Here is a 15,980-nt window from a genome sequence, read left to right as displayed (position 1 = left end):
TAACAAAGCCACTAGGTTATATACATATTCCCTTCCTATCACCCTCATACCAACACCCTACCCACCCCACTCCCACCAAAAATGCCTTCAGAGAAGGCAACTGGCAGGGAGTGTGAAGAATGAAAAGTGTGTTCATTGATGCTCCCTGAAAACTCTTTTTTCCCTCTTACAAACTTCCCATGTTGATAAGGCACAGAAGCAATTAAATTCCATTCACTGGCACGGCACCCAAAAAAAGCCTTGAATTTTTAGGCTGTTTATAACTCTTCTCAGGGTAAATAAGCTTCTTAAAGAGATCAGATTCCATTTCTTATCCTTCTGGAGATTGGAGTAGCAAGAACACTGATGCTCAGAACAAGTGACTATGGTTATAGAAAGTCTAAGGAACTAGGTATAGTTAAGCTGCCTGTGACACACAGGACAGAGAGAAGATGGTCCTGGAAATCTAACTCATTTCTGCCACTCCAAAGACATTTGTTGTTTCACAACAAAGGTGTTGTGAAATAGAACAAGTTTGTTCTAATTCCTCTCAGGGTGATTTTGAAAAGGAAATTGGAATCTGTAGTGAACTTTCAACTTCCAAAGGGAATGACAAGTAACTAGTCTTGCCCTTGTATTTGCCTCAGATGAAGAGTATGGAATTGAGAGTCTCGAAGGGAAGGGAGACTGGGTAGAATCAACAGGACTGAGTTCAGTCTGGAGAGAAAAGATTTAGATCTAGGCCAATAAGGATGCTCTCTGCACCCAGGGGCACTTAAACTAGGAGCACTCATCCTTATGGAGTGGGGCAGGGGCGGAAGAAACCTGTCGCCCTGCAGCCACTGGATACCACTCTTTCTCTAGTGCCATCTTCCCTAGACACGACAGCGGAGGAAGTTCACAAGAATACCTGGAATTGGAGTCCACAAGAAACATCCGTCACGGGACACTGGAGGGGTGGTTGCCTGGACACTGGTAGATTTCCCCAGGCTGCCATCTCATGTGTGGTTTAATGCCACAGTCTGGCTGGGAACTTCCCTCCCACCCATTGAGCTTTTTGCTGTAAGGAGTGGCAATGACCATGTTGATGTTCACTATGACTCACATGTATTTGGTCCCAAGTAGTGGTGATACCAGGGTCACTAACTCCAATTTCAGAATGAACAGCCACACTTAGAGTTAGTGAGGAGAGAAAGGGTGAAGAAGGAAGAACTCTTCTGAAGTAGACACGTTCCTTATGTAAGGAAAGCCAACTTTTTTGCAGCAGTAAGTTAAAACCATCCTTAAAATGACACTAGATATCCATGGTGTCTGATATGCAGAAAGTATTCTAAATTTCTAATCTGTTTGGCACAGAAAAGATCCTACACCTAAGCCCACCTCCTTTAGCCTGTTTTCTGATTGGTCTGACAAAAAACACCCTGATTTGTTAGAATGATTTCTGTATTCAATACTTAAGAGGATGCCAGTAAGATAGGTCCCTGTGAAAGGAGAGATTCAGCTGCTTGGCAATCAAGTCATTTAACATCCTTCGTCAGTATGTAAAGGAACTCAAACATTTCCTATGAAACTATGTAGCATGTGCTTCAGAGTCATATGAAAAATATGTCTTCCAGAATCTGACTCTCCTCCAGGTCTTCAGGGCTCCTGCGTGTTCCCACTTTCTTCCAGGTAGATTTCTGAGGGCTAGGTCGGAAAGTGTTCCACACTCCTGCTGCTCTGGAGGGATGGGGCTGAGATTTGGGAGCAGAATTTGGGCTCAGAGACTGAACCAAATCCAACAGAGATGTCTCATACCTGTAAGACAATCCAGACAAAACAGGATCAGACCATTAGAATACGAGGAACCAAAAGCCCTGCAGAGGTGCCCAGGCCAAGAGTTTGCCACAAATCTCACCATGGGGGAAACTTTAGGGGAAAATGCCCCAGGGTGGTCCTGAGCACAAGGCCTCTGCTACTGTCTGCAAGCTTTATTCCTCTGCTGACCCCAGCAGTCCTTTCTAACTTAGGGAGAGAGTCTGTGGAACAGGAAGAATAGACTTGATAATAGTGATGATATCACCATGCCAGAGTAGGCTGAGGCAGACGGGGCTCCAGCACCTGCAGGATGCGAGCTTCTCTGCTGCAGGAGGGAAGCTGAGGAAATGGACATATGTTCCTTATGGCTTGGAAGTGATACAGTACTTCATGTTTGGGATGGATTAGACCTCCAAGAAGAGGAGCACTCAGAATGCTTACTGAGCAATGGGTCTTTGACATATTTGGACTAATTTTCTTATTTTATGGGTGAGGATACTGAGGGCCAGAAAGATGAGTCAAGTGGTTTGAACCAAGGCCCCTTTGACTTCCAAGACTAGTGTCCTCAGTTTTTTTACAAAGACCAACAAATACAACAGTGGTGACATGTGCCTTTAATCTTAGCACTGGGGGGGGGGGGGACAGAGGCAAGTGAGTTAGAGGCCAGGTCTACAATGAGTTCCACGCCAGCCAGGCCTACATAGTGAGATCACATTAAAAATGAATAATCAAGCAAAGACAGCAAAAGAAAGATTGTTGTCTAACTGTATATTAGTTTGCTGTAACTGGCTGTAACTAGTAATTAGCTATCTTTTTCTCCAACAAATTAATCTAATCTAATGTACCATCTTTATGGATCTGCTGTTGTTATAGAAATTCTGTTTCTCTGAAAGAAACATGAAATCATGGATTACATCATGGGAGATGAATCAAAGTTTATGGCGGGCAGGGAACACATTGCTCCTCATAGCTAATTTCAATTGTACTTTTGCTATTATAAAAGTCCAAATAACTTGGCAAGTCAAAAGGCAGCAAATGCCAAAGAGCAAACCTTGAGAACTACCCACTTTAACCAAGAACTATATATGCCATAAAGCAAAGTACAAATGAATTCCTATATGATGTCACATTAAGTATCAGAAAAGAACAGTGTCTTCATCAGCTCACATTATGTGGGCGGTGGTTCAGTTCAGTGTACTGAAATAACATGATAGAGATTACAAAGTTAGCTTGGTCTATTATTGTTTGGTATCTGAATAATAATAGGACACATCACTTACCCAGATTCACAAAACATCATCCCTTGAAACGTGGTCTGTGTGTGTTTTAGGCACAGATATGAGTTCCATTGCTTCTGAACCTCACAGAGCCACTACTCCCTTAAAGCTGACTTTAAGAGCTTCATTGTGGTAGAGTGAGGAGCAGAAAGCTTACTTAGTCTGCTCTGCCAGTCCCATCCTTCCTGTGATGGTGTGGCACCAACTCTATTCCTCGAGCTAGAGCTAGATCCTATTCCCCGTTTGTTTGCTCCTGAACTAGTAAGATGCAGGTACAAAACTTGAGAGGACACAGTCTGTGCCGATTTGATTTGGCTCCCTACTGCCAAATTTAGAGCCAGTCTGACAGGGCATGCTGGAATAACCTAAAGACAAATTATTTCTGGGCTCATTCCATAGGTTGTCCTGGATGAGAAGAGTCTCTCCATAGGCTACTTCCGTGAGAAGTATCCCTCCTTAGCCTTCTCTGAATGAGAGGTCCCTCCCCCATGCTGCCCCAATGAGAAGCTCCTCTTCATTGGTTGCCCATGATGATCAACACTATTCCACAGGATGCTCCTGATGAAAAGCATCTCTCCATTCGCTGCAAACCTCTCCATAGGCTGCTACAGATGAGATACTTAAGATGACAGATTTCCTTCCCCTTCCAATGTCCTATGATTTCTTTAGGCCTTCCTGACTTTCATTTATATCACCAACCCTGCTCTTCTCCTGCCAGGGTTCAGTCCTTAGCTCCCATCTCTCAGGTGATTTTACCCACTCTCATGACCTTTGTGAGGATCTATATATCAATGACTACTAAACACAGCTATCAACACTGGCCTTGAAATCCCGGAATCACACAGTCAACTGATACCTGATACTTTTACTCAGATGTGCAATAGGAATTTCAAAATATCCAAAACAGAACTTGGCATTTTTATATCATCCTACTTTCTATCAATCTAGCACAGGTTAAAAAATCTGCTCTCCTACCTGTGCCAGAGAGATGGCTCAGCTGTTAAGAGTATATTGCTCTTACAGAGGACATGAGTTCAGTTCCAACACCCATGTGAAACAGCTCATGACCACCTGTGACTGCAGCTCCAGGGGAATCCAATGCTCCTGGGCTCTGCAGACACCGGCACTTATATGCCCATATCCACATGCATACACACATATGCATAATTAAAAAATAGTAGAAATAAATCTTTAAAAACCCTATTATCCTTGGTCCCTACCTGATTCTGCATGTATTATATTCTCTACTTAGAAAGTTCTTCCAGATCTTTCTCACTCTCTCCATCCACGAATGGTTTTGTTAAATATCACCTCCTCAAAGCTGGTCTTCCAAAACAACTATCATTTCATAGACATTTTGTTTTATGATATTTTATTTTCCTTCAATTACTCAATAAAATATAACTTAGATAAGTTATGCTATAATTATCCTTATATGCATACACACATATATTTTTATTGTTTGTCTCCTTCAATAATATGTGATTCATACAAGTTTTGCTGTCATTGGAAAAGATCACCACAGGCCAGTTTACATGTACATACATACTGCTTTGCCTTAGAGTTTTTGGTTGAATTTATTAATAAATAGTTTCAGACTGTAGCAAAAAATAATCTCAAAACTTCAATGTTCTATAACAGTTATCAAAGGAGACTTTTATCCTTCAGGAAAAGTTCACTGTCAGTTCTTAATTTACATAAATTACCCCCCAAAAAAACTTATATATGCAGCATATAAGATGGCTGACATGCTGCCAGTAGAGACTGGAGAAAAGGGGACCCGAGATTGTGGACCATCAACCCTCAGTTTGTTCCCCTCCGGATCTTCTGCTTAGCATTCTTCTAGAGGGCCAAGGCAGAAATGCCTACGTGTCCCAAGGTCATGCTTTATGGTGTGCACATGTCATGCCCTCCTCCATATAAATATTTCTTGTAATACTAGTCTTTTTCTTCTATCTGATCTTCATGTTCTGTGTTCCTAGATCAATGGTGATTTCTGTGATACAGGAAAGGAGTGAAGTAAATTTCACAGGAAATTATACAGAGATGATCACCCAGGCTGGGGTTGAGGCAGTTATGTAGTCCATGGAAAAGAACCTGCAGCCTGGAGAAGCTTTTTAGGCTTGGATAAACTGTACCAAATGTATGGTCAACTATAGCACATGGTATGATGTGTATCAACACACTGGACTTAAATTGATCATGATGAATAATTCAGTTTCTGAGGATATTCCAAGGATATTGTGTAAAACTTGAGACCCTAAGGGGTGTTAACTGAAGTCTGTGGATGGAGTAACATATAGATGGGATGACAAACTAAAGGTGTGGGAACCTAGAATAGGAGGAAAATGGTGGCCTCCACTAAAAAAGGGAGATGGCAACTTTAATTCAGATACTGTTTATTCCTCCTGAAGGAGTGTGGAGATAATGTGACAATTGATGGAGTGATTGCTACAAGCTTTATTGGGTTCCTAGGTTGAAAAGAGCTTCCAAGAAAGGTGAGCTTCCTTTCATAGAAGCTCTATAAATTAGATTAGGTCTTCCTTGGAATTGTAGGATATAGAAGGACAGAAGTTGCTGACTTGAAGGGACAGATTTCTTGTCTGAGGTCATTGTAGCCTACCAGTCATGGGGCTTAGTGATGCAGAGGGCTGAGGAGGAACTTAGGCGGCTACAGGGGCCTTGAGGTTGGAGCAGACTGTGTGAGAAGGAAATGACTGTCTGGTACATTGACCACTGTTCTTATTTTTACCTTTTTTTTTTTTTTTTTTTTTTTTTTTTTTTTGCGAAATTGCATGTTGCTAGCCTTTGGGCCAAGTGCTCAAAAGATTGTATAATCATTAATAATAAAATAGATTATGCTTGCTTTGGTGTTAAGTCTGGGATAGTTCCTGTGTTTAGTAAAAGATGATGAAGAATATATTGGAGATTTTCTAAGAATAACCTTTGGAATCATGAGAATATTTCATATTGGGTGATTTCCCCTTTTTTTTCTGTTCCCCCTTTCTTATGATAATAAAAGACTGAGGTCACCAGGGCAAAAAGCAGAAGCTAAAGTTAGAGAAGCTAGAGAAGCTAAGAGAAGTTAGAGACGCTAAGAGAAGTCAGAGAAGCTAAGAGAAACTAAGAGAAGCCAGGGAAGCTAAAGAAACGTAACAACTGCAGAAGCCCGAAGTGACCTGTCAGCTTGCACGAACATTGTCTCTGAGTCGTTATTGCGCCTTCCAGGTACCCCATCCTTCAGACCCCCGAAACTGCTGAGGCTGGTCCCCGGCACTTGAGCACTGCTAAGCTTCTGAACTATTGTCACAGGTCAGGGTACTTATCCTTTACTTCTGAGAAAAAAACACGCAACTGATGGCATCAAATTCTGTGACAAGTGAATTTTTCCGCCAGCGCTATTGATTCAATAACACACAGCAAATTCAAATGCTTTCCCTTAAAGTTGTCACTGCTGAACGACACAATGAACAACCAGGAACTGAATGCCTTACATTTCACAAGACTGTAATCTAAGCAAGGCCTTCTCTTCTTCAAACAGTAACTATCAGTTGTAGTTCATCAGACTCACCTATAGGCTGTACTGAATTAGTGCTGTCTCAACTGTTCTGGAAATATTCTTGTCTCTGTTCCACACAAGCCATCCACAGAGGAGAAGTATTTAGTTAATGTCACTGTCGCCAGTGGAATACTCTAACATTGGTCATGCCAACAAGACTAAAAGAAAACATCACAAACAGTTTGCCTCTTTGACCATCTGTCCCTTTCTTAACAGCTTGATACTACAAGAGCCCTTACTTTAAATCACAAAACAAAACAAAACAAAACTCTCTCCTACTCAGCACGCTGCCCTGTGAGCATTGGCCAGCTAGGCTTACTCAGACTTAAGTCAGAGAATTTGTTTGGTTCCACTGAGGTTCCTGAGCTGTGGTCCTGAAACGCAATTGTAATATAGTCCTGTGCTATGTTAAAGACTGTCTGAAAACTGTTGTTTATATCTCATGATCTTCGTTACTCCACCTTGCTTGAAAGCAGAAGCTCCCCTCCCCCACAAAGATCTTTATTTGAATTAAAAGGGATTTAAGTACATGCTTTAAGAAAAGATTTCCTTTCTTGTGGTATTATGGTTTTGCCACTGGAGACATTTGACCTTGTCTGCAAATGTTCATTCTTTTGGAAACTGATTTAGGATTGTATTGTGGGGTGCCAGAACCTAACAGATTTCTCAGAATACCCACACTGAAGTTATAATTAGAAACATGCTTGCTAATCATGTAATGACAGTCCATACTTCCAGTTACTCAGGGAGAAAAAGGACACATATGATATTTGGTGAATGAAAGAGATCCCAGTGGCAAATAATCAAGTTTTAAAAAGTGTATAAATGTAATCCAAGCAAACAAGTTTTAATTAACAGAGGCAAGAAGTGTACAATACATACTAGTCACAGCCCAAACATTACAATCCTAGTTTACATGTGCTTGCCACATAAACAAGCAGAAATATGTTATCAAGTTGCTCCTCCAGAGGGGCTCCACAGCACACAGCACAGGAGTGGAAGAGCGGAGCAACCCACCATGCCTAAGGGGATAAGCAATGTTTTGCTCTCAGGAAAGGAAAGGGAGCAGGAAGCAAAGAATTAAGTTGAAAAGTTCTTGATTTCCCTTCCCATCAAAGAGATTAGAAGGCTTTCAGAAATCCCTTTGAAAGAGAAAAGTGGAAAGCAAACAGAAAATTTGTAGAGGTTCCAACATAAAGATTACAGGAATTTTTAGAGTTATCTTTAAAGTACTCTGGTTAATCAGGGAAATGCAAATCAAGATGACACTGAGATACCATCTTACACTTATCAGAATGGCTAAGATCAAAAACATTAATGACAGTTTATGTTGGAGAAGATGTGGAGTAACGTGAACCCTCCTCCACTGCTGGTAGGAGCGCAAACTTGTACTGCCACTCTGGAAATGGCGGTTTCTCAGAAAATTGAAAATCAACCTACAGCAAGACTCAGCAATACCACTATTGGGCATATACTCAAAAGATGCTCAATCATACTACAAGGACCCTTGCTCAACTATGTTCATAGCAGTATTATTCATAATAGCCAGAACCTGGAAACAACCTAGATGCCCCTCAACTGAAGAATGGATAAAGAAAATGTGGTACATTTACACAATAGTGTATTACTCAGCTGTAAAAAACAATGTCATCATGAAATTTGTAGACACATCAATGGAAATAGAAAAAAATCATCTTGAGTGAGGTAACCTAGACCTAGAAAGACAAACATGGTATGTACTCACTCATAAGTTGATATTAGATGCAAAGAAAAGGATAACTAGGCTCCAATCCACAACCGCAGAGAAGCTAAGTAAAAAGGAGGGCTCCAGGAAGGGGAAATAGTTAAGATCTCCTGGGTAAAATGGATAGGGGGAGGGTAAAAAGGAGGGGATGGGGAATGGGAACATGAGGGACCGAGATGACCAAGATGGGGGAGGGATAGAGATGGAGAGCAATGAAAGAGATATCTTGACAGAGGCAGCCATATGGAGTTAGGGAAAAACCTGGTGCTAGGGAAATTCCCAGAAATCCACAAGGATGAACCCAGCTAAGACTCTTAGCAATAATGGAGAGGGTGCCCAAGCTGGCCTTCCCCGCTATTCAGATTAGTGACTACCCTAACTGTCATCATAGAACCTACATCTGGTAATGATGGAAGCAGATGCAGTGATCCATAGCCAAGCACTGGGCTGAGCTCCTGGAGTTCACTCAGAGGAACGAGGGATCATATGAGCAAGGGGGTCAAGAATATGATGGGAAAAAAACAACAGAGACAACTGACCCGAGATAGTGGGAGCTCAAGACTCTAGATTGACAGCTGGGGAACCTGCAGGGGACTGAAATAGGCCCTCAGAATGGGGGTGACAGTGGTGTGGCTTGATCTGTTTGTGGGACCTCTGGTAGTGGTATCAGGACTTATTCCAGGTGCACAAACTGGCTTTTTGGATCCCATTCCCTATGGTGGGATACCTTACTCAGCCGTTATGCAGGGGGGATGGGCTTGGTCCTGCCTCAACTTAGTATGCCAGACTTTGTTGACTCCCCAAGAGAGGCCTTACCTCTCATGAGGCGTGAATGGGGGGTGGGAAAGGGGAGGAGAGGGGTGGGAGAAAGGGAGGGAGGGGGAATGGGGGTTGGTATGTGAAATGAAAACATTAAAAAGTACTCTGGTTAAATGTAAAAGAATCTAAACTTGTGCTCCTTAATTTCTTCCCATAGTCTCCCTACTCAATCATCTTCTGCACATGTTACTGAAGACTATAAGCCACAGGGAATCACATTACTCTTCAGACAACTAACCCTGGAGCTTCTCGTATGGACCTTGCTTTCTCTCTGCTACAGTGGAGAGGTTCTGGCCCTTCCCATCTTCAACCCTGACACTGCAATGACCCAAGGACTTGTATTTTTTGTCACCATCTCTGTCCTCCCCTCTCAATTGTACCATTACCTTCAGTGTCCAAGCATGCATTAGTATCTTCCAGTATTTTAAAAACATTCTTCCATACATTTCTCAAATGCCAAGGAAACAGTGAAAAACAAACCATCACTCTGTAACTCCAGCTCTAGCCAACAATCAACAATGGCCACCGCAACCAAATGAAAGATTGATGGGGACCATGATAACACATCAGGATGACATTATTCAGGGCCACTGATCCATCTTAAAATCACTAGTACCCATTTCTTTCCTGATATGTAACAACAGAAGGTACATGCACAGCATGACTTATGAAAGATCCTTTCTATAAAAAACTTTAACTTAACCAAACCTCCAGATATACCTGTCAATTCACATGGAATATATAGTACAGAGAAAGACAAAAAGATGCCTCAAGCATATGATAAGCTAAGAAATAGAATGTATAAAATTTTATGACAAATGACTCAGTTACTTAGACATATAAAAACAAAGGAAACTATAACAGATTTAAAAAATGCTTAAAGGATCGATTAGCCGCATGTTGTACGTGGTGGTTTGAATTAGAATGGCTCCCTGGGCCCTGCGACTCACTTGGGCAGCACAGTAGAGTTGATCCTGACAGCGTGAGAGTGGGGTAGCTGGTACCACCTTCCTTATCTGTGGTGTGGTGGTGGGTGCCAGGAAAAGATGCCCTCCCTCCTCTCTACTGCCTCCAGCTGGCGAGGGAGCTGACCCTCCTGTTTACAAGCTGCAGTCCTCGGGACGTCTCAAAGCATTTCAAACTTCATTTTCTCAAAAACAAAGTCCTCACTGTTACCCCACAACTACCAGTTTCATAGCTAAATCTAAATCTCATAGCTAAATCTACTTCCTCCTCCTCTAATTTTTCCATTAATACAAACAAATGTGCAAAAAGCAAGCAAGCAAACACATTTTCATCCATTCTACCACCACAACTCCAAACCGTAGTGTCATCCTTGACACCTCCTTTAAAGGCCTTGTTGGTTCCACATCCTAAACACATTGTAGTACTGACTGCTCTTATTCTATTTCAACTCTTGAGTCCCAATTATTATGGGCTATCCTTTATGCATTACAGCCCCAAGAGTTCCCCATTTTCATTCCTGCTCTTCTCCATAATGCAGTCAGTTTGTGCACAAAACAGATTCTGTTATCCCCTTCAACGGTATTCCTTTGCACTTGTACAGAACAGCTAACAAGGGCAAGCTGATGGCTAATTTATGTGCCAACTTGTCTGAGAAATGGTGCCCAGTTTGGCCAAGTTCTGATGTACATGTTGCTGTGCACATATTTTTTGGATGTATTTAACATTTACAGTCAGTTGGATTTTAATAAAGCAATTTCCCTCCATGATCCCAATGAGTTAGAGACCGCAAGAGGAAAGATGTTAGGAAACAAACCACACTGGCAATTACCACAACCACCAAACTTTAGAAGTCTCCTACAGGAGGAGGAATGCTACTTCACATCACACATTGACTGCTCTATGGGTTTCAGATTTTTAGCCACCATGAATTGCATAAGTTGATTCCTTCAAAATACATTGAATCTTATTTATTGTCTTTGTTTTGCTGAAGATCCCTAATGAATACAGGTGGCAAGATCCTGGCTTCTCCTTTCCCCCTTTACTCTTTACAATCCATCTTCAATTTTAGAATGCCATTGCTCCTTCAATCTCTTCCTCTACTCTTTCTAAAAGAAAAGGGCACACATTGTATCTATGTATAGTATAAAATGAATAGTGTAAGACAAACAATTGAATTTCAATCATCCTCCCATTTTTCTCTTGGATAACTATTATTCATCCTGCTAGAGATGAACTAACACCTTCAGAAAAGCCATCCTTAACTCCAGCATCTAAAGTTAGATTACAAAGCTGATTTTTTGCTCATAATATTCTGATCTTTTCTTTCACAGCATTGGTCATAATTTATAGGATTCTATTTGTATGAGTCTGTCTGGCATGTTTCCTCATCAGACTGGAAACAGTGGGGACAAGAACCAAATGGCTTTCTTTGTCTTGCCACTATATCCTTAATGACCAGCACTCAGTAAACAATGCGTCAAATTACATTGTTCTAATTATTTTCTTAAACATTTTAATTGTTCAAATAAATATAAGAGTCAGAACATGATGGCTCGCTCCTGTAATCCCAGCACTGGGGAGGCAGAGGCAAGAGTACAGCTACCAGTTTCATGCCAGCCTCGTCTCTACACAGTGAGTCTCAAGTCATTCGGGGCTATCACATGGCTGCAGAGTGAGATTCTGTCTCAAAGGTAAAGAAAGGATGTGTTTACATTTATAAAAATTCTGGCTAAGATAAAGATAATAAAGGACAGCAGTGTCATGAGGATGTGGGGATCTCTTATTCACCGACAGGGGAAGCGCAAACTGGGGTAGCCACTATAGAAATCAGTGTGACGAATTCTCAGAAAGCTAAAAATAGATCTACCATATGACTCAGCTATATTCTTCTTTGGCCCAAAGAACTCTATATTCTACAACACAGATACTTGCTTGGCCACTTGGCCACTGTGGTGGTTTGAATAGGAATGGCCCCCACAGACACATGTGTGTGAATGCTGGTCCATAGGGAGTGGCATTATTAGGAGTGTGGCCTTGTTGGAGTGGCTGTGGCCTTGTTGGAGGAAGTGTGTCGCTGTGGAGGTGGGCTTTGAGGTTTTATAAGCTCAAGTCTGGCCTTGTGACACAGTTTTTCATTCTGTTGCCTGAGGATCAAGATGTAGGACTCTCAGCTTCTTCTCCAGCACCATGTCTTTCTGAATGCTGCCATGTCCCATCATGATGATAATGGACTAAACCTCTGAACTGTAAGCCAGCCTCAATGAAATGTTTTCCTTTATAAGAGTTGCCATGGTCACAGTGTCTCTTCTCAGCAGAGGAGCCCTAAGACAGCCATGCTTATTATTTCTATAGTCAAACTAGCTAGAAAATGGAATTTATGGACAGTTTAGATGTCCATAAATTGATGAATGGATGATAAAAATGTGGTACTGATACACAATGGAATACTATACAGTTCTAAAAAAAATGAAATAATGAAATTTTCAGGCAAATGAATAGAGCTAGAAAATAATACACGAGTAAGGTAACCTAGACCTAGAAAGGCAAACATTTAGCCTCAAATCTTCACATGAGACTGTATAACTTGGAGTAAGTATGGAAGCTAAGAAAGTAGAAAGGGATCACTGGAGGAGGGAGGGAGAAAGAGCTCTAGATAGGTAGGTAACAGGACTCGGGTGCTATGAAGTAGGAAAAGGGATAAAGGTGAGGATGAGACTTAAGTAGGGAGGGCTTGGGAGGGTAGTGCAGGTGGGTAGCCATAAATAACATTAAGATATTTGAAAAAGTCACAGGGAAACCATTATTTTACAAGCTTTCTAACACACACACACACACACACACACACACACACACACACACACACACACACAGAGAGAGAGAGAAAGAGAGAGAGAGAGAGAGAGAGAGAGAGAGAGAGATTTAGTTGGAGTTACAATCCACAGAGGGATAATGATCTCTTCAGAGGCCATAAACTATCCAAAAAAACACACACTGCCCAGCAAGAACCTTTCTGGTTGTTGGCCAGGGGTTCCAAATGATCCCCCAACAATACAAGCTATTGCCACTGCTCTTTGCTGCCTGCCGTTATTTGAGGGTAAGTCCCTATTGCTGAAGATACCACATCCTTTTGTCACAGGACTTGGAGAAATCAAGGTGGTACTGACCTGGTCGCCTCCTCCCTAAGGACTAGCTCTCATAGTGTCAGATAGTGTTAAGCAAGCTACTGAGGGATAAAAGTTCCAAGAAACTATCCACACAATCCAGAGGCTTTTTGGTGCAAAGCTGCTCTAAATCCCGCAGGAAGCACACCCAGCAGAAGTCCTGCTGAGTTTTTATTCCTAACAAAGGGTTTCTTCTGTGCCTTGTTCTGAGTGGTCAGAGGTTAGCCTTACATTCTTATGCATGGTTGGCTGACTGAAAAAGGCACATCTGTTAAGCTAATGTCACTTTTGAGAGTGGAATCGACCTTGTGCACATACTTTTGTCTTAGAAAAACACTGACTGGGGGAAAGATTTATGCCAGATGGTATCTTTATTAATTTATTTAAAGATGGAAATTTATTTGTCTCATTTAATCCTGTGATAGAAGAGACTGTACATTTTACTTATATTTCCTACATTTTGGATTTGACAGAAATATTGCACCCTGAACTAGCAACAGAATGGTTGTCTGCACAAGGCCTACATTAAGCCATAACAGTTGATGTGCTAACACGGATGAGGAAAGTTCCCAAGTCCCACTCCTACTTGAAGAGCTACAGGGAGCCCTACTGAGGTAGAGTTGGTTTTTTGTTTTTTGTTTTTTGTTTTTTTCTCACGAAGGGCCCCTTGATAGCTTGCTCATGCACATGTGGTTAGCCTTAAATCTATGTACACATGGACAACACTACCAGACTCAGTAGGTTGCTTGTGTGTATGTGTGTGTGTGTGTGTGTGTGTGTGTAACAATAATAATTATAGAAGAAGAGGACATGAATTTGAGAGGTGGATATAAGGAACATGGGTAGGAGTTGGAGGGGCAAGAGGAAAAGGAAGGGGTAAATATGATATAAGTACAGTATACTCATATGAAATTCTCAAATAATAGAAAAGAAAAAGTATGTTTATATTATAAAGATTCAAATATATAAAACTATATAAAGAAAAGCCCCTTCAGTATTCAATTTCTCCACTCAAATGGCAATCCTATTCCCTGTCTCAGAAGCCAGTACTAACAGTATAGTACATAAGATTCTAAACCCCTCCCAATACAATTATGCATGTGCGCGCGCGTGCGCACACACACACGCACATAGATGCATGTACATACATATACTGAATGAAACCGGGCCATACTTATATGCATTTATCATCTGTCTTTTCACTCATCAGCATGTTTAGGAGATCTCTGCACAATTGGCATGGGGGGTTGTATATAATTCTAAACTGGGGCAAAGCATCCTATCTTAGGGATGCTCCACTGCCCTAATGTTAAAGAATTCCTACAGCTTTTACTATCCTATTTTGCATTTAGCATTAGTGTTCTGGTTTTTTTTGCAGAGGGTAAAAAGAAAAATCTGTATTTGGTTGTGAGTGTTGAGTTTGGGACAATTTTCTTGGAAACATCTCCTTTGGGATCTACACTTCTTCAACTTCTACTACAATGGTGTGGTATCTGTCAACACAACAAGCTTCAAGTAGAAAAACCAAAACGGCAGCCCAGATGTGGGTTCAGGAGCCACAGCTCCAACAGTTAAGACTAGAGCTGTTTCACCACACCATCAACAGCCAGGTCCACAAAGATCTAGTATCTCTTCCTTTCTGACTTCCTTCGGGAGTCATCTGATCCCTGTGACAGGCTTGCTTCCTTGTCACACCCATGACAGACAGTCCTTCGTCCTGGGTGAGGAATTACTACAGCATGACTGTTTCAAAGGGGTCCTTTTTTTTTTTAATTTATTTTAATTAATTTATTTTTTTTATTTTATAATTTAATTTAATTTTACATATCAGCCACGGATTCCCCTGTCCTCCCCCCCTTTCCCCCCAGCCCACTCCCCATTCCCATCTCCTCCAGGGCAAAGACTCCCCTGGGGATTCAGCTCAACCTGGTAGATTCAGTCCAGACAGGTCCAGTCCCTCCTCCCAGGCTGAGCCAAGCGTCCCTGCATAAGCCCCAGGTTCCAAACAGCCAGCTCATTCACTAAGGACAGGTCCCAGTCCCACTGCCTGGATGCCTCCCAAATAGTTGAAGCTAATCAACTGTCTCACTTATCCAGAGGGCCTGATCCAATTGGGGGCTCCTCAGCTATTGGTTCATAGTTTATGTGTTTCCATTAGTTTGGCTATTTGTCCCTGTGCTTTTTCCAATCTTGGTCTCAACGATTCTCGCTCATACAAACCCTCCTCTTTCTTGTCAATTGGACTCCTGGAGCTCCACCTGGAGCCTGGCCGTGAATCTTTGCATCCGGTTCCCTCAGATGTAAAACAAAGACAACTAGACTGCTACTCACAACTCCAGGGAGGCTACCTAGAAAACAGGACCCTAAGAAAGACACAGGGATCACCCAATGACAGAGAAATGGATGAGATCTACATGAACAACCTGGACATGAGTGGGGGTAATGAGGGGCAAGGTTCAGGGAAAGAGAGCTTAGGGGAGCAGGAGATCTCGGCTGGATCAAGAACAAAGAGGGAGAACAAGGAATAAGAGACCATGATAAATGAAGACCACATGAGAATAAGAAGAAGCAAAGTGCTAGAGAGGTCTCCAGAAATCCACAAAGATACCTCCACAATAGGCTACTGGCAATGGTCGAGAGAAAGCCCAAACTGACCTACTCTGGTGATAAGTTGGCCG

The 15,980-nt window shown here is 41.8% G+C and overlaps 1 protein-coding gene across 4 annotated transcripts in view; it reads right to left on the bottom strand.

The window, feature by feature from the left end:
• Positions 1-1,404: 1,404 nt before the first annotated feature.
• The window catches only part of Kiaa1328 (KIAA1328 ortholog), a 266,377-nt gene continuing 251,801 nt past the window's right edge, over positions 1,405-15,980 (bottom strand). For all 4 annotated transcript variants that reach the window (XM_059246831.1, XM_059246830.1, XM_059246833.1 and 1 more), the window contains one exon: positions 1,405-1,776. In XM_059246831.1, the coding sequence (XP_059102814.1) occupies positions 1,572-1,776 (205 nt within the window). In that variant the 3' untranslated portion in view covers positions 1,405-1,571. The remainder of the gene's footprint in view (positions 1,777-15,980) is intronic.

Source organism: Peromyscus eremicus, chromosome 19, assembly GCF_949786415.1.
Source record: "Peromyscus eremicus chromosome 19, PerEre_H2_v1, whole genome shotgun sequence".
Lineage (NCBI taxonomy): Eukaryota > Metazoa > Chordata > Mammalia > Rodentia > Cricetidae > Peromyscus > Peromyscus eremicus.
This window is presented reverse-complemented; position numbering and strand designations above follow the sequence as displayed.